The following is a 27327-nucleotide window of genomic DNA, read 5'->3' on the forward strand; positions in this document are numbered from 1 at the left end:
ATCTGCCTGTTCTGCTCCCCACTCTGTCTCTGGTGAAGCCTCTCACCGTCCCTGTATCTTTGGCCTGTACCCAGTTCTGTATGCGCAAATAAATATTAAAAAAAAAAAAAACTACACCTAAATATGAGGGTTCTTTTGTGACTTTTCACTTCAGAATCCTATGGAGGAAGTTTACACATTGGGGTGAAATCACATCCTCAGCTGCTTTCCTCTTGGCCAAAGGTAGAAATGACATAGGAGCTGTCCTTTCTCTGGTGCTCTAGAATCACGCCCTGATGACCCTTCATTTGTGGACAGGTAAAGGGAGGTCTGGGGAATTTAATGACCCACTAAGATACACAGTGGTGTCCTATTATACTGTCCTAGTTTTATAAAAAAAATAAAAGTCACTACCTGAATGCACTAGTCTCCACTGGCAGAACATAGATGAATCTAAAATCAGAACTTGTTTTCTCAAACAGAGAAACAGCTTAGGCATCACTGACAATTGGCCACTGCAAATTCTTTTTTTTTTTTATTTTCTAAAGGTAAAACCTTTGATTTATTTTCTCCAGATCTGGAATTTGATGATCCTCATGCAAAAGTAGGGTACTAGAATAAGCATATCCCTAAAAAGAAGAGAGTCTTCTGAAAATTATTTTAAAGACTACCACTGAGTAGCATAATAGACATCGTTACAAGTTAGCAAAAAAAAAAAAAAGTTTGGTGATTAACAGGTATTAACATTTTTTTGTAAGACTGACATGACATATCTTATTACTTATCTGAGAAATTTGACTTCATGTGAAGTATATCCTATAATTAAATACATGTACTTTTTTGGCCCTCCCTGGTGGCACAAGGGATTAAAGCGCAGCACTATGAAATTATCGGCAGCCCCTGCGGCACGAGTTCGATCCCCTGTATGGAGCTGACTCACATGGTGGGGCAGACCTCTCCTGTCTCCCTGCTGTTCCCCTCAACAGTGTATTTCAAACTGCCAGTTCTGTTCCCTACCCTGTCTCTGGTGAATTCTCTCGCCCCCAAACTCCCACATCTCAGGACTGTACCCCAATTCTTGTATACATATATAAAAAATACACATACTTTTCAACATTAGAAAATTAAGGGAAAAAAACATATTAATCACGTACGAAAGCTCCAAAGTTTCATTAAAGGAAGAGTACTATGCATAAAAATACAAAAGTACTTCTCCACTTGGGGAGAAGTAATTGTCTGCATTATCTCTGCAATATGACTTTAAGCTTGATTTGCCATTAAACAGCATATCAATAAGGATTTTAGACCTAAGGTAGCATAATCCCTTTCTTATATGAATAAAAAATTACTTGATATTGATCTTACGATTTACAGTAGTACACAGAGATGTTAGAGAGGAAAGAGAAAGAGGGAGCGATAATGTTCATAAATCAAATATGATTTTTTTTCTATTATTGTACATATTTTGTGGGGCCTCAAAGCCCTTTGGAAAAAAATTAAAGTAAACCAAGTGACAGTGTTGCTGCCTCAAGGAACAAAATCACTTGTGAGGCATGCTTTAAGAATTTGAAACTGACTTTTTTACATGGAATCATCTAAATTTAGGAAACAGGGTCGTTAACATTTAAGATAGCCATCGCAGGAGGGACTGTGCCCGTGTTAAATAAAAATACTTTAATTCTTGCATGATGAATACAAACACCTGTGTGCTATTGAAATAAACCCACATTAAATGCTGAACACAGACAAATAACATACCCAGGCGCTCACGCATCTGCCGCAAGTGGTGATTTTGAAGTCCCCATAGAGATCTTTGATGGCACCAGTCGTGAAGAAACCTTCCACCATCAGCAAGATGCCGTACACAAAGAATGCAGCTGCAATGCCGTAGATCACGTACTTAAAGATGTCAATCCTGGGGAGAGAAAAGACATCGATTTTCTTAAGCTCCTCTCCATGGCTGCTCTGCAGAACTGGTTCTCACGTGTTTATCGTTCCTTTCAAGTAAAAGCTGTACAACAGCTATGATCCACGTGGAGGTTGAACTGGCAAACCTTTATGCTTTAAGAGTTAACATTTATGGCCCTCCCTGGTGGCGCAGCGGGTTAAGGCACAGCACTGAAAAGCTAAAGCCACTTCCGCATGAGTTCGATTCCCGCCTGCCCCGGAGGTGACCCACATGGCGTGGCAGACCTCTCCTGACCGCCCGTTGCTCCCCTCAGCAGTGTACTTCGCCAGTCTGCCTGTTCTGCTCCCCGCTGTCTCTGGTGAATCTTCTCGCCTTCCCTGAGCCTCCCCTGTACCCCAGTTCTGTATGAACAAATAAATAAATCTTTTAAAAAAATTAACATTTATATAAAAATTTGGTCTGTCCATGTTAATATTTTTGGACAAGGGCTTTTTCACGTTTGTACGTTTCTTCCTCTTTCTTTCCAGCCTCCCTCTTCCCTGGCTCACACCAATGTGTCTTGGGTAAAGATATGAAGGACATTTTAAAGGAGTTTACTTAAAATAATTCCCTAAGTGGGTCTTCCCTGGTGGTGCAACAGGCTAAAACACAGCACTACGAAGCTATCAGCAGCCACTGCACACGAGTTCAATCTCTGGCCATGGAAGTAACCCACATGGTGCAGCAGACGTCTGCTGATCCACCTGCTGCTTCCCTCAGCAATGTGTTTCAGTAGATCCACCTGTTCTGCTCCCCACCCTGTATCAGGTGAATCCTTTCATCCCTCCTCCCCTACCATTGGCCTTTATCCCAGTTCTGCACTCATAAGTAAATAAATATTTTTTAAAGAATCATTTAATAAGTCAGATGATCTTCTAATCATAACATAACATCTCAAATTTTGTCAAAAGTCCAAGTTTTAAACTTAAGTGAAAAGAGGAAGAGAGTTTAATTGTTAATGATGTATTTGTGATAAAGTGGCATTGCTTTATATAACCTTAGGCTTTACACATTGTAACTAGTCAACTGTAATTTTGTTTTTATTTCACACTTAATGAAAGTCATCAATAATCGTTTCTATTAGTGATCATGCCATTTGTGAAAAAAACTATGGTTTACAAAAAATATATAATTTTGCAAGAAAGTCTTTTAGGCAGTGTCTCCAGTGGGTGTTTTTATGGAATTGGGCCTTAGCTAAATTACAGCATAATTCCACAGAGAAAAAAGGCATTTCTCTTTCTTTTCTCACAAGTGACTGCCCCACTACTGAAACAGGAGAGACAAATATCCATAATTTGCATTACTTTTTCTGTCACTCTAAATATTATATAGAATTCCAAAACCCTTTGGAAAGAAGAAACCCGTAAATTAACTGACAGCTTTGCTATCTCTAGGAACAGGGCTGGTTCTAGAATCTGCTTTGTGGGAGGGATAAGGCTTTACTGAAGCTGTGTCTGTACAGTCATGCTGCCCATCTGCAAGAAAATTGGTAGTTGTTTCTCATTGTCAAGCTTCCGTCTTAGACTTTCCTCTAATTAATTAGGACACACTGGAGTTGGGGGTGGTGGCAAGGGATGGGACACCCAGTTGACTTTATAAAGGGAGGGAGACAAGGGGATGGAACACCGATCGGACAGATAGAGAACCAGAGACTGGAGGCTATGACATGTGTTTATGAGAACGCATGTCATGTGTATATGTATGTGAAGCTCTAGACGCAGAGAAGAGCTTGCTAATGTTCGGTGTAGTTTAGGGACTGATTTCCACTGTCTGAACAAAATCAGTTTCACCCAGCTGCAATTTAGGTGCTGCAGGTCTTCACTCCCTCTGAAGCTCTAGAAGGGTTTCCTTCCACCACTCAGCTTCTCGAGTCGCATCCTATGCATTCCCTGGCTTGCAAGTCTTCAAAGCCAATAAGCAGCATGATGTTTCAGTTGTCACACTGCCTCTTCTTCTTGGGTCATTTTTCTGCTTTTCTCTGATAAGTATATTTAAATTTGGATTTAAGACCCACCAGGGTGATTCAGAAGTATAGCCTCACCTCAAGATCCCTAACACAATCACTACATCAAAATTTCTTTTTGGAAATTTAAAATAATAGTCTCAAGGGTCAGGGATTAGGGTCTGTAAATCTTTGGAGCCCATTGTTCAGTTTAAAATTTCCGTTTGGTCCCTCTGTACTATCTTCGTTCAGAGCTTCTCAAAGAGGCAGCTAATTTGGGGAGAGGATCGTGTATGCAAGAGGAACATGAAACAGCTTGCTACTGAGAAGGGGTACTATATAGGAAATGATGGACTCATGTCAGAAGGATACAGGAGCCAAGTGTAAGACTGTCCCATTGGCTGAGTCTAGAAGAATTTGAGTATCAAAAGAATTAAGGGTAGTGATGCCTTATAGACTTTTAGGGAATAAAAACATCCGTAGTTTATATTACCAACACACAGACCACCAGACAAGTGAATGGGGGAAGGAAAGGCTGTTGCTTACATCAGAGTCGCTAGCGCTGATTGGTAAAGGTGTAGAAAGTGCTAGAAACAGAAGATGAGCAGTTTGTAAACATGACCGAGATTGGGTGAGATAAGACCTGCTCATAGATGCTCACAAAGGGAAGTTTCATGGACTAGAATATTTGCATGATCTTAAAGTGTGACCTCACACATTGTAGATTGGTTACAAGCAAAAGAATAGTGATGATGCATTACAGAAAACTAACATCATCTCAGCCAGATGATCAGAATTAGAATCTTTTTTTTTTTTTAAAGATTTATTTATTTGTTCATACAGAACTAGGGTACAGGCCGGAGGCTCAGGGGCGGTGAGAGGCTTCACCACAGACAGAGTGGGGAACAGAACAGGCAGATCTACAAAGTACACTGCTGAGGGGAGCAACGGGCGGGCCAGGAGAGGTCTGCCGCGCCATGTGGTCACCTCCGGGGCAGGCGGGAATCAAACTCGTGCTGACGTGGCTTTAGCTTCTCAGTGCTGTGCTTTAACCCACTGCGCCACCAGGGAGGGCCCAGAATTAGAAACTTTACTGGAGTCCAGAGGATGTCAGGTGATTTGGTGTGATTCCATGAAAGCAACATGTAACACTTATACATTATTTTAGCCAATAGGGAAGAAAGTGAAGTTAATTAGAAACACCAGCTAAACCCAAAATGAGGAACACTGCATTTAATAAAATGGGTTGGGATTTGTATTCCTCTACAATGTTAGCACCATAAAGATAGGCTGTGAAGATGTTCCATATTAAAGGGCTCTAAAGAAACGTGGCAAACAAATGCAATGCTTACCCCTAACCTTGACTCCTCATTAGGAGGGAGAAATGCTATTAAATTTATTAACTAGGTCTATCTAATTGATAAAACTGGGATGCAAAGACTAGATTTGACACAAGTATTGGATCAATATTTTAATTCCCTAAATTCATTAACTAGACAGTGGAGATTTCTCTATATTCACACATAACTAAAGAAAGGAGATACAAAAATGATAGCACAAATGAGATGAAATGTTGTAAAATCAAAGGTGTACATTTGTTCTATTCATTTTCTGCAAATTATAAATCTGAAATCATTTTCAAAAATATTTTAAGATATTCTAATCAAGCAATTTTATGGAAAAGTGCATTAAACTAAATTTTTCTGTGTTTATGATATCAAATTAAACCTTTAAGTTGAAATTCTCTGACTCTCCACATGCTTGACAGCCTTATGTAATTCACATTGCCAGACTCAGCATCCTTGACAAATAGAATTGTGCAATATTTTGATTTTCATTGTGCTATAAGCTGTATGTTTATTGAAACTGACTGTTTATTTCTGGAATTCAAATGTCCTTACAAAGTTTTTCTTGAAATAATCTAAGGGTAGATATTTCCTAATATTAAATTCTAAATTGCATTTCGAAACTTAAATGATACAGAAAATTCTGTACAGAAATTTTGAATGACTCCATAATTTTACTTCTTGATATTTGCCCTCCAACACTGATTCAAAAAGATAAATGTGCTCCCATAGTTATTGTAATATTATTTACAATAGCCAAGAACTGGAAACTATCCATCGATTGACAGATGGAGAAATAAGTTGTGATATCTCTCTTTCTAGTGTCAGACACACACACACACACACACACACACACACACAATGGAACACTATTGAGCAACAACAACAAAAAAAATGGAAACCTGCTTTTTGCAACTGCATAGGTGGATCTAGAGGGATTATACTTAGTAAAATAAGCCAGATCAAAAAAAAAAATACTGTATGATTTCACTCATATATGGTGTGAAAAGGAAAATACAAATCAGATGAATTTATTAAAACAGGATTAAAGTTTTAGACTATAAAACCAATTAGCACTTACCCGAGGGAACAGGAGAGAAAGGACAGGTAAAAAGGGGGGAAAGAGGCCTGACATGGCGAAGGATAATTTAGACTTCTAGCAGTGAACTTAATATAGTGTGTATTCATGCTGATTTTCTACAATGGACATTTGAAACACACCATATAATGTGATATTTTCTGACATTAATTAGTTCTAAATCGTTCTAAAATGTAAGTTATAATACTTGACATTAACTTACTGGTTTGAAGCCTTTTACTTTATTACAAAAGTATTCTTTCATTCACATTCAATAAATTAATCTAAAAGAACAAAGACAAATACTCTTGGGAAAATAAAATTCTTGACATCTATAAAACGGAGTTGATGAGATGTCAGAAAGCACATTAATAACTGGCTGGTGAAGTCACTGATTATGAGCCCTTAGTAGGAGCAAATAGAAAATTATAAGAAGTCTTACTTTGATTTCACTATTTTTGCTTTACAAAGTAGAGCTCACGTTACCCACATCTTAAGGAATTAAGATCTCTTTCCCAGATGCTAATGCTCAAATTTGAAAATATCACTGTATGGATTGATTATAGAACCTATATTCATTGTAGAAAATGGAAATCAGCCAGAAAAACAGACTCTTCACTGTTGGTTGCCTTAGTTTTTTTATTCCTATGAATTATGATCAGTTACAAAAATACTGTTTTGCACACTTAATGTGTTAACTATTATAAGAATTCACCAAGATTTTTTAAAGATGGAGGCACATTCTATCATTACGAGTCACTATAATATTTCAGCAATTTCCTACTTAGCTTAATGGTAGAGAAAATAATGTCCCTCCCCAAAGATGTCCACATTCTAATGTCTATGGCTGTGAGCATATCACTTTAGTAAAAGAGACCTGATGATTAAATAAATGATGTTGCTATTTGGAAATTATCCTGGGGTGCGTGGGTACGTTTAATATGGTCATAAAGATTCTGAGAAGTGAAAGAGAAGCAGAAGACTCAGAGTCAGATTCAGAGAGAGACCTGGAGAGAATGCACTGCTGGTATTGAAGATGGAAATAGGCCACGAGCCAAGGCCTGCAGGTGGCCTCTGGATGCTGGAACAAGCAAAACTAGGGGTTCTCCCCTAGAGCCTCCAGATGGCTATGTTCCTGCCAAAACCCTGATTTCAGTCCATTTCAATAAGCCCAGTCATTTCAAGTTTCTGACCCCCAGAAGTACAGAAGAATGTATTTGTGTTGTTTTATCCATCATACGAATTGCAGTGTGTTACAGGAGCACTAAAAAGCTAAAACATCACTATTACAAGCATCATGGTAGCTGGTTGTTGTAGAGAAATCTTGTGTATATTGCAGGCTTTTTGCCTGGGATAAATTCCTAGAAATATTTAGGCTTATCTTGTCAAAATGGTGTCTAGAAAGCTTATAGCAAAATAAAAATCCATTGATAAATATTAAGAGTATCTATTCTGTTCCCCAGTTTGCCCAAATCAGGTAACACCATTTAAAGATATCTTCCACCTAAATGCAAGTAACATTTGTAACCATCTACATTTTACTTCTTAAATGTAAATAACAAATGTAAACCAATGCTATATCAATAAAAATTATTTTAAAATTAATTTTCTTAGCTTAGCAGCATCAGTGAAGCTATATTTGCAATCTGCTAGTCAACTGTAATCTTTAAGGACATATTTTTATACATTGGCAATTCTTTTTCTATAATAAATATCTTGTCCTATTTTTGCATTTATTAAAATAACTAAATTTTCATGTTAACTTAATATTTTCCTCAATTTTCATGTACCTTTTAATATTTTACATCATTTTAATGAGGAAATGTATGTTGTGTCAAATCTATAAATCTTTTCTTTTGTGATTTTCTTCTTTTGCTTATATATAGAGAAAGAAGCACGAATACTGAGATAGCAGTTCCTAAATGAAGAAGTCTAAGGCTTAATAAATGAATCATGGATTGCCAGACTCTCAGGGCTACTAAATTCATTCCCAGCCTTGGGTGACAGGCAGAAAACTGACATTAGGAAAACTATAGGGAGTCAGAAAACAATCTGCCTTTGTTTGGCCTGTGTTTCTCTCTCTGAAGCACAAAGAACAAAAGCAAACTTCCTTCCACTTGAAAATTCTTAAAATATTATTAGAGTGAAGTTACCTTCATTGCATTATTTGTCAATAGTTTTTTTTTTCTAAAATGGCAGTCTTCCTGGATGCTAGAAAAGAAATTATGATTAAATCATTGAATTCTAATGCAAACTAAAACTTACCCAGAGGCTTACCTTAGCTGAAATCTCTCCTCTAGTCCAATAGTAAATCTGTGTTAATGCATATGGCATAAATATGTCATTTGTTTACGACTGAGTAGTATTCCATTGTGTAGATGGGCCATAACTTCTTAATGTGCCCCTCTGCTCTCAGAAATGTAAGGCTATTCCTATGAGTCTGGCAACTGTGACTAGTGATGCCATGAACCCCACATGTAGAAAGATCCTTTCTAACTTATGTTTGTGCATTCTCGGGGCATGGGCCCCCACAGTGGAATTGCTAGTCCTATATTATATCTATTTTTCATAGTTTAATGAACCACCATACTGTTTTGTATAGAGATGGGGCCATTTGACATTCCGGCTTATTTTTTGCCTTATTTTTAGCACATATATGGCCTACTAGTCTAGAGAAGTAGTACCTAAGGAGATGTTCATTATTTTATCAGAAGTCAAGGATTCAGTAGGATATCCTACTGTAAGGCTAGCTAGCACTAAAATCATGTTTCTTTCCAACACTGTCAATAATTTCACTAATCTGGCTGATCTTCAAACTTCTTACACATGGAAGATTTCAACTAGCTGTTTTGACTGTTGACCTACCAGGTCAGAACAGAGAGTCAGCATTTGATGGCCTAAGAAATCTTGCTTTGCCTGTCCATGAACTCATGATCTCTTTTTCCTTTCACTTGGGCCATTACACTACTAATAATGTACCCTATTTCTTTAGTTTGCAAGGAATAAACATAAAAGATAATAACCTTAAAGAGTTACATAAACATGAAGTTAACTGAAAGCAGAAACAATTATCCACGTGTACTGCCTACTTCTGGTTTAGACTAATAGAAACTAATTTTTGTATGTGGGTATTCAGTAGCAAAGAAGTAGTCATTATATAGTAAATTCAATTTTAAATGGCCTGACTTCAAATCATGGTCATAAAATACTGAAAATAAAATAGATCCCTCTGGAAATCAATGGTACCAGATCAAAGAACAACACTATATGTCAAAACCCAAACACAATACTTTTCTAGCAAAGTATGAAGGGGTAGACTTGGATGAAAGCAGTTCCTTGTCCATTCTTCAGGAGAGTTATTCAAGAAGCCAAACCTCTTAGCAAAAGTAGTTATTTGAATTATTTTATACCTTTTTTTATCCAATTTCTAAATTTCATTTTTTTTTTAATATGGCTCTGTTTGGCAGAAGTAAAATGCCCACTTCTAGCTCACTCAGTAAGATGTAATTTTTGGAACACAATAATCACACCACGCCAAAGGACTCTGAGATAAGGAAGTCTGAATCACAAATCAGAAAACAGACCCTCTTATCACATAACAGATAGTGACACAGCAGTGAGCTGTACCCAGTTTTGAGAGGAGCTAAATGGCTGTGCCAAGCCAACAGGATAGCAGCTAGAGTGGAGGATTATTCCTAGTGAGCAGTTGTTAGTTAACACACTTATCATCATAGCAACTTGTAGTCAACAAACGACTATGATCTTAAAGGCCCAAACTAACAGACTATGGGGGAAAAACTCTTGGGAAACCAAGCATATGATGAGGGAGAATGTGGTATTTCAAAAATACATTAATTTAAAAATTCCTAAAGATCTTTGAGGGGTTCACTCTTTATGGAGGTATTCACATCACAAGTAATATAAATTAATATGACAAAATAATTTTCTGGGTGAGATCAGCTGGAGATAGTAAGTATTGCACTTCAGATAACCTTCCATGGGTGGGGGGCTGATGGTATTTAGAGCTGTATGCTCAAAATATAAACTGCATGAAAATAAAGATTATCTGCACACTTATTTAGGAGAAGTAGGCTTTGCATGCTGGGCAGGTGATTTGTGAAACAGATGGGTCACATGTCAGCAAGCTTGCCCTTCACGTGTCTCTCCTCCCACGTGGAGATGAGGCCCGCACTGAAATACATGTATGTGTGCAACACAGCAGAGACAATCAGACACAGGGAGGAGGAAGCTGAGGTAAAGAGGGGAGCCACTTCTCAGATCCGGAGGCCCACAGATGGCAGGGGCTTAAGTAATTGGCTTTATCTTTTAGCAAACGCTTCCAGGAAGAGATTTCTTTTCCTGTAAGTCTAGAATGTAGGAATGCTTAATTTGGCTGAATCATATAAAAGAATGAAGAATACAAAAAACTCTCTATAAATCTCAAAGTTGGCCAACTGGTGTTTCTCATGGTCATGCTCGTGAATACTTTTCAAACTTAGCTTATTTCCAAGCAAGATGTACCGCCTGCAAATACCATTCACTCACCTCCACTTTATATTTCCAAATTTTACTACCTCTGCTTCCCTCTCACCTTATCCATCCCTCTGTTATCCTAGTAGGGCAGCTTCCTCTGGGCTCCCTGTGCCTATAAAGCCATGTGTAGCCTTTGGCTTGATCAATTACAGATGTGCATACCCGGTCATTTATGTACATCCTCCCTTGGGTTTGCTCACAGGGAGGACTCTTTCATTCGTAGCTCTCCAGGGCCTGTTCTACAGTGGATTTCAGTCATTTAAGAGATAATTTGAGTCCCCATCATTATACCAATCAGAATGGTATTCTTCTCTTTCAAAAATGCATTATTGATTTCAAATGTCCTTTTCAATATAACAGACTATAAAATAAAAGTAGCAAAATAAGCATATGATCTCTGGTATCTCCTCTAAACTCCCACTCAAACAACTTATTCCAAGCTTTAGTAGAACTCTGATACATCTGTCAAATAAATGTCTTGACAATTGGTTTCTCACAGATACAATAACCTCATGCCACTTGTAAGGCCTCTGATGTCTTACAAACTCTTATTCTATAACTGAATTTAGTCATTTGAATTTCATCTAAATATAGAGAATCTGTAGATTTTAAGGACATCTGTGGTAGCTTAAAATAATGCACAGTGAAAATATATTTTGTCCAGTGTAGGCTGAGTTATAGCTAAAAAGAAAATGTCAGTTCTATCACATTAAAATACATCCATGCAATCTTTTCCTTAAGGTTCTTTACAAGCTAATCTGAAATAATCCAAAGCATTTTCAACAGTTGATGAAGAGTGTTTATAAACGCTCAAAAATTGACTCATGCTAATGAGCTAATTTCATAAAAATGGATTCACTTTATATGGGCTTAAAATTTCAATTACATGGGTAATGCTAATTTTTCAGAACTCCTTTGTAAAATAGTTTTTGGTAAATAGAAGGACAATGATGTTGTTCCTTTATCTTTTTTTTAGGTCCTGACTTCTAAAATGTGATGTTAATTTTTCCTTTAATCTGTCAGAAGCTCTAAGCTAATATTTTAGAGGCAGGGATTATGTTTTAAAACACCCTTATAATTGATGGACTATTCAACTATCTCTTCTTCTTATTCACAATGTGGAGGCAGGGGAGAATAGTTTATATCATTGTTTTATTGTATTCAATATTTTAAGTAAAATTTCATAAAGGTCTAAGAACCAATATACAGAAGTTCATGTCCTATAACCCCAAAGTAGAAAATTCCTGCTTGACAGAGCTGTTCAAGTCTTTTAATTTTCACTGGGAATTAGTAACTGCAATGACTAAAATCTAATTTATCAGCAATATCTTCTAGAAGAGAATCTGCACAGTAGTGCATTATTAAAAAAAAAAGCAATATGATAAATGTTTTGATACTGGAGTTTGAGAAAAATTGACCACTCACTAGCAATTTATCTGGGGTATTATATTAGGTTATATTAGGGTCTTGGTTTATAATCACAAGTTAATAAGCATTGCCTGGGGTCAGTACAATATGTGATAGACTACTTTTCTGGTGGATTGTATGAGATAAAAGCAAATTCAGACTAATCAACCATGTACTGAATAAACACTTGCAACTTTAAAAGCATCCCATTCTAGAAAAGCAATACTCAAATGAGGTGCAACATGAAAAACCATTATAATCACATAGTTTCACAAAGTATGAAATAAGAGCAAGAAGTTGCAGGGGTCATAAGTTCTGCAATGATTAGTGCAAATGCCAAGTTTACTATCAGCAGAGATTATCAAATTAAATAGAACATAAGCTATTTGGGAAGACATGAAATTACTGGATAGATTATCTAAATCAACAATTTATTTGGAGATAAGTTCTTCTATAATTCACTTCTGACTTTTCCTTTTTGTATTAGACAATAAAAGTTCTGAAGCTTGAATAGAAAGTTCCAGATGATATTTATGTCACTTTTCTAGAAAATATTAATAGCATCACATCTTAGAGACCGCAGACACTTAGATCTTATTTTAAACACAACTAGTGCTTGCAAAATATGTCTTATAATTTGCTTTTACAGATGTCAGTAAGGATCTTCCACAAAGTTTAACCAGTCATATCATTTTTGCCAGGCAGGGAAAAGATGTTATTATACTCATGCTGGAGCTAAAAAAAAATTAAAACACAGCCTATCGTAAGGCTTCAAATGGGTAAAAAGCCCAGCTTGCTGGCAAATAATTAGAGGTCTGAAGGCTGAAAAGAAATCAACCTATTCTCAAGCTTAACAGCACACATAGGTGATTTTCCTAGAATCAAGAGGAGGTTACATTTATACTTGGATCTGTGGTGTCTTCTCTGTTGTTTTCTATTAGAACAGCCTTTGTTCAAATTAGACAAGATAAATCCGAGTCTTTCCCTTAAAGGTAACTGAATTTAGGATAAAAAAATTGTTGTCAAACTAAAACTCCCAGATGAAGTCTGAACTTCTATGTGTCCCACACCCATCATACAAATTAACAATCTTTTGACTCAGGTCTATGCCTTCACAACATGTTATTTTTTATATATAATACTGCCTCGATAGTTCTAGATTGCTACTGAGTCAACACAGAAATAAGAACATTATTCTCCAAATAAGAAGCATCGCTAGGAGGGCTTACATGGTGAAGACGTCCAGTGTATCTCCAGCGGTTCTTGCCATCTCAAAGTAGGTTTGCAGGATGTTGACTGTTCCAGAAAGAGCTTCATGACCGCAGCCACAGAACAGGGCGACCCCTGCATAGAGCAGGATGGTGGCGATGAGCGAGGCATAGGGAATGCCTCCCAGGCATTTAATACAGCACTCAAAACACCCTGCAGAAGAGCCAAAAGGAAACCATTAGAAATGATTTTTTTTCAATGTTAATAACATTTTCTTTCAAACTCCAGGATAATGGGAAAGTCTATTTGCATTTATAAATAATCAGTCAGTCATGAAAATCAGTTCCTAGCAAAGCCTGAAAGGTATAAAAATACGATTGATTCATTAGAAACCCACACTCCAGAGACAGGAGAACCCCTGTTTTCACTGAGGGCCCCTCTTCAACCCTCCAACCAGCAGGAGCCCATCCTTCCCAACCCACACATTCTTTAATATTTACACTTCACCAGACACACATGCTTATCATTTTCTCCTGTCCTCATTACTCTCACATCTCACAAGCTTACATTTTTATTTCGATGACATTCATTCTTTTGAAGTCCCCACAGCTGAAGGAACAGCGGCTTAAGGCAGCCTGTTATGAACTCAGCTAGAGATACTTCAAGAACAATTTTTACAAGTGAAAGAGGATTGACGAGACAATATGCAAGCGTGTTGCCTGCATTCAGGCAAATTATATTCGTCTTCAGTGTTCAGATACTTTTATATGTTATTTTTGTAGTGCGTCATAGTGCCAAATCTACTTCTTATTATGGTGCAAGGTTATTAAAAAGGAAAGAGAGAAAAGTACTTCCATGGAGAAAAAAGAGGCCAGACCTGGTTTAAATTCTGACTTTACCTCTATGTATGTGTTTTTCTCCCTAAGCTGCTGCTTTGGATGGCATCGTTTGTAAAATGGTGACAGTAAGAGCCCCCCTCCTATGATTCTTGTATAAAATTAATGCACAAAACAGTACATAGCACAAAGTAACTACTCACTACTGTACGCTCCATTACTTGTTGTAATTTTAATTATTAATAATATTATTATTCTGTATAGTTTTCAAAAGTGATTGGACCACAGCAATACCAATTCTTTTTTGAAGTTTCATCCCTTCACTTGAGCCATTACTTGTGAAAGATGTGTTTATACGTTTCGTCTGAAGTGTCAGAAGTCCATTGTTGTCAATGCTAAAAGAATCAAAGTTATCTAGATGTGTCCCAGAGATTTTGAAAGAGCTAAACTAGTAAGAGCTAAACTAGTAGCTTTGCCATGAGCAGTGCTGAAGAGATGAGCCCTGGTGACTCAGTGGTGAGCTGCGCTACTTTCCAAGAAATACTAATGAGAGTCAATGTGCCAGCAAAGAGCGAGAAAGAAAAATTGAAGTGGGAGAATAACCTCAGAGAACCTCCAAAGGCGATCTCGGGTTCACCTCACCCACCTCTTCTTCTACCCCTCCCAAGCATATGCTGTCCCAAAGAATCCCTCTACTTCTCTGCTTTTAGAAATTCTTGGTCAAGTCTCCTATGGAATTGCTGAAGCCCCTCAATTCCTCTCACATGATTCACTTCTCCTTTTATCAGAAGCCAGTAACAAATGAGACTGGAAAATGACGTGATATTTACTGTAGTTAAGAAAGTTCTAACAAGATGGGCATGTTCTCTATAACACTTGCATGCTAATAGTAACATTTGAGACATGTAAGAATTGCAAAATTGCTGTGTGAAGTGACTTTCTATTCAGAGTTGGGCTAGTCTGTGATTTTAATGTTTCCCAATGAACTGGCCTTTTTAGATCTTTTTTTTTTTTAAGATTTATTTATTTGTGCGTACAGAACTGGGGTACAGGCCAGAGGCTCAGGGGCGGTGAGAGGATTCACCAGGGACATAGTGGGGAGCAGAACAGGCAGATCGACGAAGTACACTGCTGAGGGGAGCAGCGGGCGGGTCAGGAGAGGTCTGCCACGCCATGTGGTCACCTCCGGGGCAGGAGGGGATCGAACTCATGGGGAAGTGGCTTTAGTTTCTTAGTGCTGTGCTTTAACCCGCTGCGCCACCAGGGAGGGCCTGAACTGGCCTTTTATGAGAACTGTAGCTCATCTATCTGCTCCAGAGATAAAAGAAGTATGAAAAATTATGATTTTTCAAAGTGACTCCCTAAACTTCCTGAACACACACACATACACGGAAGTACACAAGGTTAGAGCAGCTTGACACTTCAAAAGATAGGAAGAAATTTCACTGGCAGATGGATGAGACAGTGTGTGTAGAATCTGAATGTCACTGAACACAGTTGTGGGTGACGATTAACAGGGCAACAAAAATTCGTTAAGTGATTCTCTGTCTTTCTATGTGTAAAAAGTCTAACTTACTGCTTACTTAACTATTTTTTTAAAAAATAAATTGAATGGTTAACAAAGGAGAATTACCCTAATTCTGGTGAACACCACCTAAAATCCAATGATTTCAAACCCCATTCCTTAATGATTTTTCTTCCTTGCTATTCTAGAAGAATTTGATGTGTGTGTGGGCAATTTCTGCCGCAGACATCCTGGGGTGTCGAGGCCAAATGAATATATTCAAGATGATTCTTCAGAATAGTAGACAATCAAATACCGAAAAAGGAGTGCAAACATCACATTCATAGATGAGAAGCATTTTGGGGTATCTGAAGCCTAAAGTCTATAACAGCTTAAGATAAAGTTTGAATGAGAATGTTAGGAGCTAATGGCATGATCACCTCATGGGTGATGGCAGAAACTGCCACGGAAGTCCATTATGAAGCCAGAGGAGTTTCTACTTAGTTCACATTTTCTCAGCTGCCATTGACACGGACCCAGGCATCTACGGAGGATCTGCTTCCCTAGAAGGAGAGGAATGGGGCTTCTCTACTGTCAGAGTCTGGACATGAATTATATCTTTGAGTGGTACCTGCTAAATTTAGAAAAACATGAGCTAAATATCAAAACTAGTTAAACCCAAGTGGACAGCCCAGCGTTAACAGACCCTCCTGAAGAGTTTAAGATCTTCACGTCCAATGGAACTGTATCTTTTACGCCCTATCTGAATGCTGCCATTTTAAACCCTCAAAATGATACCCTCCCCGTGAATGCCACTAACCTCCATTACTGCGAGGTCAGGCTGGAATCTTCCACTCTAAGTCCTGATATATGCTAAACTTTGCTTCAAAATCACAACATTTAACTGTCGCTCATCACCCACATTTTGCTCATGTAATGGGCTCCAGCCTAATGCCCTCACTCTTGTGCAGGACCCGAGCTGCATGTTGGAATTAAAAGAGGATGCAGAACTCCCATCTGGGGAAGCAGCGCATCATTTGTGTCCTTCCAGCTGCCAGAATCCCGCATAGTTGCTGGCAAGGGAGCTTCTTTCCACCCACAGTGAGAAACAGGCTTGGCAGAGCAGCGGAGTCACCATGGCAACCATGCTGCGGGGCTCAAGATATGCCCCCTCAGCCTCTGAAGATTCTGCTGCCTCCCAGCACCATGTTTTTCCCGCACCTCGAATGAGAAATCACTCGATAAAATATCAGTAAGGGAGGCATTAGCGCCTGAGAAAATACCTGACTGGAGAAAGTGTCTACATTAGTGTAAAGATTACTTTGAACAGCAAACATTTTCAATACTGCATATTAAAAGAATAGGGCCGGCCCTCCCTGGTGGCGCAGCGGGTAAAAGCACAGCACTGAGAAGCTAAAGCCAATTCCGCATGAGTTCGATTCCCGCCTGCCCCGGAGGTGACCACATGGCGAGGCAGACCTCTCCTGACCCGCCCACTGCTCCCCTCAGCAGTGTACTTCGTCGATCTGCCTGTTCTGCTCCCCACTCTGTCTCTGGTGAAGCCTCTCACCACCCCTGAGCCTCTGGCCTGTACCCCAGTTCTGTATGTACAAATAAATAAATCTTTAAAAAAAAAAAAAAGAATAGGGCCAAGGTGCCATGGTGGCACAGGGGTTAAGTCTCAGTGCTATGAAGCTGTCACCAGCCAGAGAGGCGTGAGCCCCACCAAGGGAGCTGACTCCCATGGCTCAGAAGACCTCTCCTGTCTCCCGCACTGCTCCCCTCAGCAGCAAATTTCAGTCAGTCTGCCTGTTCTGCTCCCCACTCCATCTCTGGTGAATCCTCTCCTTCCCACCCCCATACCCCCCCACCTCTGGCCTACACCTCAGTTCTTATATACTTAAATAAAGTAAGTCTTTACAGAGAGACAGAATAGGGCCATCAATTTTCAAGAGTTGATGATTCAAATATTGACCACAGAATTTGCATGTTGTAGACTCACCCTAGGTGCGCAGCTACTGGCTGTATGTGCTCAAGTGAATGAACATTAGTCCTTCAGCTTTCACAGGAAGGCATTTTTTTTTTTAAAGATTTATTTATTTGTGCATACAGAACTGGAGTACAGGCCAGAGGCTCAGGGGTGGCGAGAGGCTTCACCAGAGACAGAGTGGGGAGCAGAACAGGCAGATCGACGAAGTACACTGCTGAGGGGAGCAGCGGGCGGGTCAGGAGAGGGCTGCTGCACCGTGTGGTCACCTCCGGGGCAGGCGGGGATCGAACTCATGCGGAAGTGGCTTTAGCTTCTCAGTGTTGTGCTTTAACCTGCTGCACCACCAGGGAGGGCCCGGCAAATTTAAAGGAATCTTTTTAACAGACTCTAAAATATTAGCACTTGTCCAATGTTTAGTGAGGTAGTGGATAGACTTGTCTTAATATAAAACTCTTGAAGAAAATAAGAGCTCCTGAAAAGCTGTCTATTTTAAAAAGATGAAGTCACTTGACAGTTTATTTCCATTTAAACACTGTGAAGTAAACATAAGCCTTCGCATTTGATTCCTGCACATAGTTCAACAAATTAAACAAAGGGAGAAGAACCTACATGAACAAGAAGATGAACATCAGAGACACGCAACTGAGAAGAGAGGTTGGCACAGTGGTGGTGGATTCTGCACAACAGAGGGACAGCTGACTTACGACTGGTTGATAAAATTGTCCTAACTCTTTTTACCAATGAGTTCACTTTCTACTGAGCTGTAAGAATCCAGAGAAGGGTGAGGCTATCTGTGGCTGTCTGTTCTGTTCCACCCATCAATTTCCATCTTCTCTTCATAGGTCAACACCACACTGCTGTGTTTACACTCTGGGTTTCGCAGAAAAAAACTTCCTCCATTTTGTTCATCCTTCTCATATGTATTGTACTATTCATGACCCTTTTCCATTGCCATCAAAGTTTTAGAAACTTTGGTTTGTATCCATGTGGGGGCTCTGACTGCTGTTTTTCTACAGGTTTTATATCTAGAAACTTTGCAAAATTATTTTGTTGATCCTTTGAATTATTTTGATCCTGTGAATTATTTTGAGTTGATTTGGATGATAATCGTACCATCTGTGCATATTTTGAGTTTTATTTCTGTCTCTTCAATAGTTGTACCTTTTTTCTTTCCATTGTTTACTCTGTTGTGTAAATGCTGTGAAAAGTACTGATTTAAAGTCATCTTTATTTCTTCTTGTAAAAGAAAACAGTTGCCATATTTCACCACTCAGTGTCATTTATGGCAAATGACTTGATGTTGCTCTACTAGATAAAGGAGGTAAACTTAATATTTTTAATTCCATAACATGCTTTCCCCCCATCTGTTGAAATTGTTTTTCCTTTTAACTGCCAGTTCAATAAAACTTTCTCATTTCAACTAAACGTGCATTCGTGAGAAACCCAACTGAGTCATAGTGTATTTTTTTTTACTACATCACTGGATTTGTCATGGTAACATTTTGTTCAATACTTTTGCATTTATGAATTCATTCCAAGAGTAATTATTGGAGCCCTTACCAGGTGCCAGGCTCTATGTTAATTGCTGGAACTGTGGAAGTAAACAAAGCAGAGAAAGAACTCTGTTCTCCTAGAGGTGGGAGAAGACAGATCCTACAGGAGAGGCAGAGTAACACTTGTGCCATTGTGAAAAGTGCAAAGAAGAAAGCCAAACAGGTAAGAAGGGAAGGAATTAATGTAATCATGATTTTGCTTTTTGGTAAAGAAATGTGGAAGGAAAGACTGACATAGCATTTGTTACCAAAAAACAACAACAACGAAAACTCCTAACAGAGATAAAAGAGTCCATCTGGAAGGAAGAAAAAGTCAAACCTAGAAACCTAGAGAAAGTCTGAAACTTAGAAAAAGTTAAAGTTGATGGCCCGAGGCAGGCGTGTCAATGGAGTAGCTAAGGGGTGCTAAATGGATTGAAGAAAAAACGAGAGAGGAGGCTGTCAATGTTCAGCACAGGAGAGTCTGTGTTAATGGCCGTGACTGACACTCATATGTGCTTCTTAGTTTGGAATCAGTTTGACATTCACCTTGTGTATTGATCTTGTTCTATGCCCTGGGAGAATTTACACAACAGTACATAATAAATACCCAGTATTTATTGTGGAACCTTGCCAACCAGAGTACTTTCTGGGGAGAATTAGCCCCCTATGTTGTCATGGCTAAAGAACTCTGCAAGTTTTCCATTTTTAATATCTGTTTGCTAAGTTCAAGTTTTAAAGTCATATGTAAATTTAATAATGTAAGACTTAACACTTACCAGATCGTTTTAATTTATTAATCATCTGTTCATATTTCCTTTTGTCCTCCCTAGTGATTTCAGTTTTCTCTCCTGTTCTCCTTTTCCTCCTCCTCGCTTCACTACCCTTCTACTCTTAAATTGAGTCACTTGGGATTGCCTTGGGTTTTTTTTCCATATTTGCTACAAAAATGAAATAAATTGTCTCTCCTGTGAATACAAGTTTTATGCAGTGATTTAGCATGTATGCAGGACTCTGGCCATGAAAATGTGAGAAGCAATCTTAAAAGCAGTGTATGATATACCAGTAATACATTATACTATGGATACTCATGCCTTTTTTTTTTTTTAAAGATTTATTTATTTGTGCATACAGAACTGGGGTACAGGCCAGAGCTCAGGGGCAGTGAGAGGCTTCACCAAAGACAGAGTGGGGAGCAGAACAGGCAGATTGATGAAGTACACTGCTGAGGGGAGCAGCGGGCAGGTCAGGAGAGGTCTGCCACACCATGTGGTCACCTCTGGGGCAGGTGGGGATCGAACTCATGTGGAAGTGGCTTTAGCTTTTTAGTGCTGTGCTTTAGCCCGCTGTGCCACCGGGGCGGGGCCCTACCCATGCCTTTTTAAAATTGATTTTCATTAATTTACATATATATTTCAAGAGTATAGCTTCACATCTGCATAAATAAATATTCCACAACACACCCAATAATTTTTTCAATAATTAGATGTTCCCTTTGATTTTTGGCCTCTGAGGATTCTGCTTACTTTCTTGCTACCCACCAGTGTTGCCATATGTAAGTATATTTTAAACACACACATGAGTTTGTCCCATGTCCTCCACTGCTCCCCAGCAACTTTCATGCATTTAGCCTAGCACGCTGCTGAAAATGCACTCTTAACTATAAAGTGACAACAGGAGAGCAGTGGTATTGGAGGAACACCTCCAACTTGAAAGAAGGAAACTAAACAAACACTAAAGACACAGAAGCAAGAGGCAAAGCAAGCAGGATACAGATTTGCCAGAAGCGGCACACACACATGTACACCCTCATATATTCGCTTAGGACCATGAAACACATTCTATTCTTGAAATAACAAGTGCTAAAAATAGCTATTTTTTCATCTAACTAAAAAAAAAGTTTAAACTTTTAGTAGGTAAAAATATGATAGCATAAGTTGCACATTTTCATTTTTCATGACAAAGAAAAAGGAATCTATCACAAAATAGAACAAAATAACAAAAAGAAAAATTGGAGAGAATAAAAGAGATGATCATTGAGTGAAAGCCAACACTCATCTAAATATGAATGAGGTCCATCAAGAAAATGAAGATGTTATCAAATAATATGAAAGTTTCCTAAACATAGAAGAACGTGTGTGTCCAGAATGACTCTCCTTGAGGACTCTCCTTGGCAGGTGGTTCATTTCTGTAATCCTTACATCCCGAACCCCTGCTACCACCCCCTGTAGACCAGAACCACGGGGACAGGTGGACTGGTGTTGGGTGACTGGCCTCAAGGGCTCTCACATGACAGCCCCTGGGGTCTTGGACAATAAAGCATCTTAGACAAAGTCATCAGATAAGGCGATCTGGTCTGTGGGTCCTTCAGTGTCTATGGAAATGTTACTGACCTGGAGTCAGCCTGATTTCCTGCTACCTTATCATACAAGCAAACAACTCCCTCAAGTAGCGATAATCACAACCACTGTTAAGACTGGACTTGGCTAGGGAAATTTCACATACTCGCTCCTTTCTGTACCTCCAACAGCAGCATCAGCACTTAATCTCTCTAACAACCTTCAGTTAATCTACTTTGAGCACCAACTGTAGTTTATACATTGTGTCTACAGGAGTGATGAAGATGGGTCTCTACCTGATCTGAGTCTTCATAACAGGATGAAAAAAAAGCTAACATCTTTTCAGAAACTTTTCCAAAGTACGTGGTTTGATTATGATATTTTGAGCATATGATCAGATGAGCCAGGATAAACTGTCCATTAGCAAAGCAGAAAGGTTGGCAGAGGACTTACAGTTCAAAATTATTCAAGGAATAGTAGATAAAACTGTCCTTGATATAAAGATTGCATATTACAAAGTTGAGCAATAAGCTAGTTTAAAATTGGGCTTCTTAATTGCTTTACACTGTAAGGTTTACAGCAAACGAGAGTTTCTAATTATTAATCCTTTAATTGATGACAGAATAATCTATATTCTTCAAATTTTTCTATAGTTTTATTTTATTAAAGTAACATTGGCTCACCACTCTGTCTATGATTCAGACATACAGGATCCCCACCTCTTCGGTGTATGTTACCACACCACACTCACCACCAAAGACCTATAGTTTATACATTCTAGAATATATGTCAGATAATCCCCAAATATTATTAAATTCATTTAAATATTTTATTTACATATACTTCTGTGCTAAACAAAGAACAGAGTTAAGATGAACATTTGGCTTCTTCAAGACAATAATCTTGACCTCAAAATAAATGAAATAGCAGATTTTAATGTTCAACATTTTAGTCATTGATATAATACTGTGGTTCAAATTAGCTCCTACTTTAACAAAAATTACCTTAAAGGGGAAGAATATACAGGGTTTGGAGATATTCTCTAGACTCTCCTAATTTTGTGGCTGGGTACCAAAATCACCAGGGATTTTGTCAAAAATAGAGATACCAGACTCCCCCGAGCTGCAATCCTTCTCTGTTCTTATCAAGTGCTTCAGCGGACTGTAATGTTCACATGTGCAGATGGTGGCGGCATATGGACAGACACCATGCAGCACCACGTAGTCATATTGAACTCCTACCATGCTTGTAAACACATTGATAAGCTAGATATATAAGTAATGCAGGGGTGAAAAGAAATTTCTCTAAGAATTTGGAACAAATCATTAAGCAAAATACAAAGACATCAGTAAGAAATTTCTCAGCAATCCTAATGCTGAGAAACAAAGCCAAGACTTGGAATGTATTGGCTGATGCGATCTCCACAGCAGCTCCATGAAGGATGTATAATTCTAAAAGAGATGATTTCTCAGATAACTAGTGAGAAGTGATATCGAAAAGTGTAATACTGAAAATTCATGGAACATGAATTTTTCAGCAGAATATGACATTTTTCTTTTTCAAATGTTTCTGTGGTCAAAATTTTTCTGATTTTAATATTAATAACTCAGAAAGTGTTTAAAGGTATCAGTAATAACAGAACCTTCTTTACTGGACAACATGACTTAGCAAAAATGCTGTGATTAATTAAACTGACTTCCCTATGGCAGAAATGCTAATTGCTTCAATAATGATTAGAACTGTACTCTTCTGACTGTGATAAATAAGCCCTCAGGGCAAGGAAACAATCAGTGGAGACATGTTTGTGATTTAGAATGAGAGCAATCCCTGGAAAGGAAAATGTGGTGCACCATAACCACTCTGATTGCAGTCCTCCACCCAACACCTTGCCTGTTCAAATGATGCCTGAAGATTCAGTTAAAGCCCTTATCCTCCTGTGTCAAGAACAAAGCAATCAACAATTAACACAAGGATTCCTCCTCTTTGTCCCTCACAACATTCAGGCTGGGCTTAAAACGATTTTAGTTTGGGGGGGGTGATATCCTTTGCTATCTACCAAGCCAATCCCAAGAAGCGCAGCTTTAAACAACACTATATTGCATTTTTTTCATATTTTGGTGAAGTTACTCTACGTATATGGGCAGTTTTCACTTGAATTCATTGCATTAGTTGCAGCCAAGAGATTAATGTAACTAGAGGTGTGGAGATATTTGATTGAGCAGGGTGTCAAAGATGGTTCTTCACTTGCATGGATAAGGCTGGGGTGCCTGAAACAGTTGGAGACTTCCTACAAGTTTATCAAAATTTTCAGCTTCTTCAAATGTCTAGTTTAAGCTGATTTCCAGTATGTTGAGACATAATGGATGGCCTCTAGGAACACACCCCAAAAGAGAGAAGGAAAGTTTCTAGTCTTCTTAAAGGTTAAACCCAAAAATGGAAGAGCAACATTTTTTTTTTTTTGCCACATTCTACTGTCAAAGTAAAAATAGGCAGCCCAGATCCCTAGGGATTGAGAAAATGAGTCCAACTCTGACAAGATGGTAAAGAGTTTGCAGTCATCTTTAATCTGCTGCAGATAATCCAGTTTAAATTTGTACTCCCTACTTCAACATTGGCCTTCCTTTTCCCAAGATACTCATCAGCATCTGACATATTATTTATCTTACTGGTCAGCATTACCTATTGACTGTCATCATCAAAATGCAAAAGCTACAATGTCAAAAATCTGTCTATTTTTACACCCCATTCTAAGAATCTTACCTGGCACAAGGTAGATGTTCAAATATTTGAATAAATAATGTCATTGGAAAATTTGTCCCAGTAACTAAGTAAGACAGGTCAGAAAGTGATCAGTAGTCTCAAACCTTCCATGTTGTCTACTCTCCAACCGCTGTTAGAATCATGAAGAAAGAATAACTTTTGTGACCCTTCCTGGTGGCACAGCAGGTTGAAGCACAGCGCTAAGAAGCTAAAGCCACTTCCGCATGAGTTCAATACCCAGCCCCGGAGGTGACCCACATGGCGTGGCAGACCTCTCCTGACCCGCCCGCTGCTCCCCTCAGCAGTGTACTTCATGAGTCGGCCTGTTCTGCTCCCCAGACCCTCTCACCACCCCTGTACCTCTGGCCTGTACCCAGTTCTGTATGCATAAATAAATAAATCTTTAAAAAAAATAATAACTTTGAAATTGCATAACATTGTTCTTTCTTTTTCTCATATTTTTTTAGTGCCATAATTCTCTGATTAAATAGCTTTATTTTTCTTTTTAAGTAGTTAGTCAAGAGTTTTTATGCAGGTTTGATAGGGAGAGAATCGATATATCTTCCCACAGTATTACTTTAACTTTGCAGAAGAACCTGTGATTGGGATGCCCTTCCTTATGCAGTATCATCAAACTAAGTCAGTAGGGACCTGGCAATACTTGGATTATTAATGAATATGTGTGTGTCTAAAGTTCTTTTTTGTTAATTGCATCCTACCAGAGATTAGCAATAAGACCCAAACCAAATTATAAATACATACATCTACACCACAAAGAATAGAGAAGAGGTCCACAGACAACTCTAAGTACTTCAGAATGCTATCTGCAAATAGGAAAATTAGCCTGCGGCTGAACATTAACAATAGAAAGTAAAAATCATTGGCTTCTTAAGCAAATTAGTTTAGGATAAGGGAAGATAATTTTTCTGAATTTATTTTGCACACGTGATTTAATAGCGTCTAATAGAATTTTATATTATTCTGAAAATCATCTGTTAAGTATTCTCCAAAATAATGCGATGCCTGGAATATACTGGCCCTGAGTCAGCCTGGCCTGCCTAGTTTATCTAGTCATGGTCTTATCTGACAGATAACCAATTCAACGTTAGAGAATTGTTCTGAAACTTAAATGAGCACATGTCATTTTGAGGCTTAAGACAGATCCTTAACTTCCTGTGGTACATTTGCCATGGCTCTTCCCTGACGTTCCTCACAGCATCGGTTCCCACCAAGCGGCTCTTGACGCCACACACCAGCTACCTGGTCGTCTTTCAGTTTCTTGAAGACGAGCCTTGTGTACATGCCATTTCTGGTCTTCTCATGCTCTTCCCGAGTAGGGTCCTTCTCTCTCTGTCTAATATCTCTTCCTAAGAGAAATCCCTTCTATCATTCATATTGAATGGTGAGGAGGGAGAGTTCCTTTATAACACATCTTAAAGCTTACTATTTATTAGCAGACATTTACTAAATGCATTTTCTTTAGTGATTGTTGGCACTTGGTCACTAATGAGGAGACAGCTCAGTTTGCCAACACATTTGCTTAGTTGGAATTTTATAATACAGCACACTAGCATTAGTTCTAATTGTTATTGCCATATCTGCACATACAAATAAGCAAAATTTTAAAAAGTAGTCATTATTGAAGACTCTTAGAAAAAAATTAGTTCAAGACAATGAGAAAGGAGAACCTGAAGATAAAATGTAATTTCTCAGATAAATCAGAGACGTGGAAATTTTGAGTGAAAATACTACCCACTTGAGAGAATTATACAAACTACTTTACGTGGTTCACCCTTAATTAATATGGTAAACCATGCATTGTTTTTTAAAGCATTAAGTCCTCAGATCACAAAGGAGTTTTGATAATTGCGAAGAATTTTCAGTTTAATAAGGCATTCTATATTGTGATGCATTATGTGTTTATAATGGGGCAATATGGTAGTATGAATTCATTTTATAAATTTTAACAAATCTGCAAAATGTTTTATAATTGCACCAATTAAGTGATGCTTGAATTTCAGATCAAGTGTCCTGATCTGATGCTATATTTTAACTTCAAAACTAAGGCAACTTTAAACTGCTTTTTCTCTTTATAACCACTGAGACATTTTATAACCAAATTACAATAGTAAAAACAAAGCAATAAATGTTTATCTTATTATGCCAGGTAGTCTGTGGATGTAAAAAACAAAATCAGTGTTTATAACAATGTAACTTTATTCTTTAAAACTGAATGAATTTTTTAGACTTTTAAAGAAAATATCTAAATTATTTATGGGTACTTTATACCATACCTAATTTAAGTCATCAAAATATTATCTTGAATATACTTTATTATATCATTACTTTAAAACCAATAAAAATAAAACAATAACATATTATTAAATCAAATTTGTCAGATGAAGAAATATATCTGGTTCAATATTTAAACCAGATGCATACTTTAAAAAGAACCATGGAACACTGTTCCTTCAAAACTTCATTCCAAAAAGACAAAATGGAAGCATTTACTATCACATTTAATTTAATTTACTTTTCTGTTGTTTACATAACTATATAATTTGGGGAGCATGTTTTCACCCTCCCATATGTTTACACCACACCACTCTTCCTCCAACCAAAATCCTGGTTCTGATGTCTTAACATCTTTCCTCCCCAACTCCCTACTCCTTCTGGTAAACAGTATAATTTTTTCAGACTCTAGTAATTATTTTTACTGTGCTTAATAGTACATTCTGACTCCATAATCAAATACATATCGTTTTCATAGAATTAGAGCACATTTAAAATATAACTGAGCAATAATCAGAGAATACTATGAGCAACTATATGCAAACAAACTGGACAATTTAACAGAAATGGACAAATTTCTACAACTCTACAACCACCCAAAGCTAAATAAAGAAGAAATAGAACAGCTAAAC

General features: G+C 38.1%; 1 protein-coding gene across 1 annotated transcript in view; it reads right to left on the reverse strand.

Annotated features, from left to right (window-relative positions):
• Positions 1-27327, reverse strand: part of GPM6A (glycoprotein M6A) — a 244914-nt gene that overhangs the window by 25624 nt on the left and 191963 nt on the right. Inside the window, exons 2-3 of the mRNA XM_012724904.1 lie at positions 13463-13655; positions 1738-1894 (exon numbers count right to left, since the gene is read on the reverse strand). Coding sequence (XP_012580358.1) covers positions 1738-1894; positions 13463-13655 — 350 coding nt within the window. The remainder of the gene's footprint in view (positions 1-1737; positions 1895-13462; positions 13656-27327) is intronic.

This window comes from Condylura cristata, unplaced genomic scaffold, assembly GCF_000260355.1.
Source record: "Condylura cristata isolate star-nosed mole 26May11 unplaced genomic scaffold, ConCri1.0 scaffold00014, whole genome shotgun sequence".
Taxonomy (NCBI): Eukaryota; Metazoa; Chordata; class Mammalia; order Eulipotyphla; family Talpidae; genus Condylura; species Condylura cristata.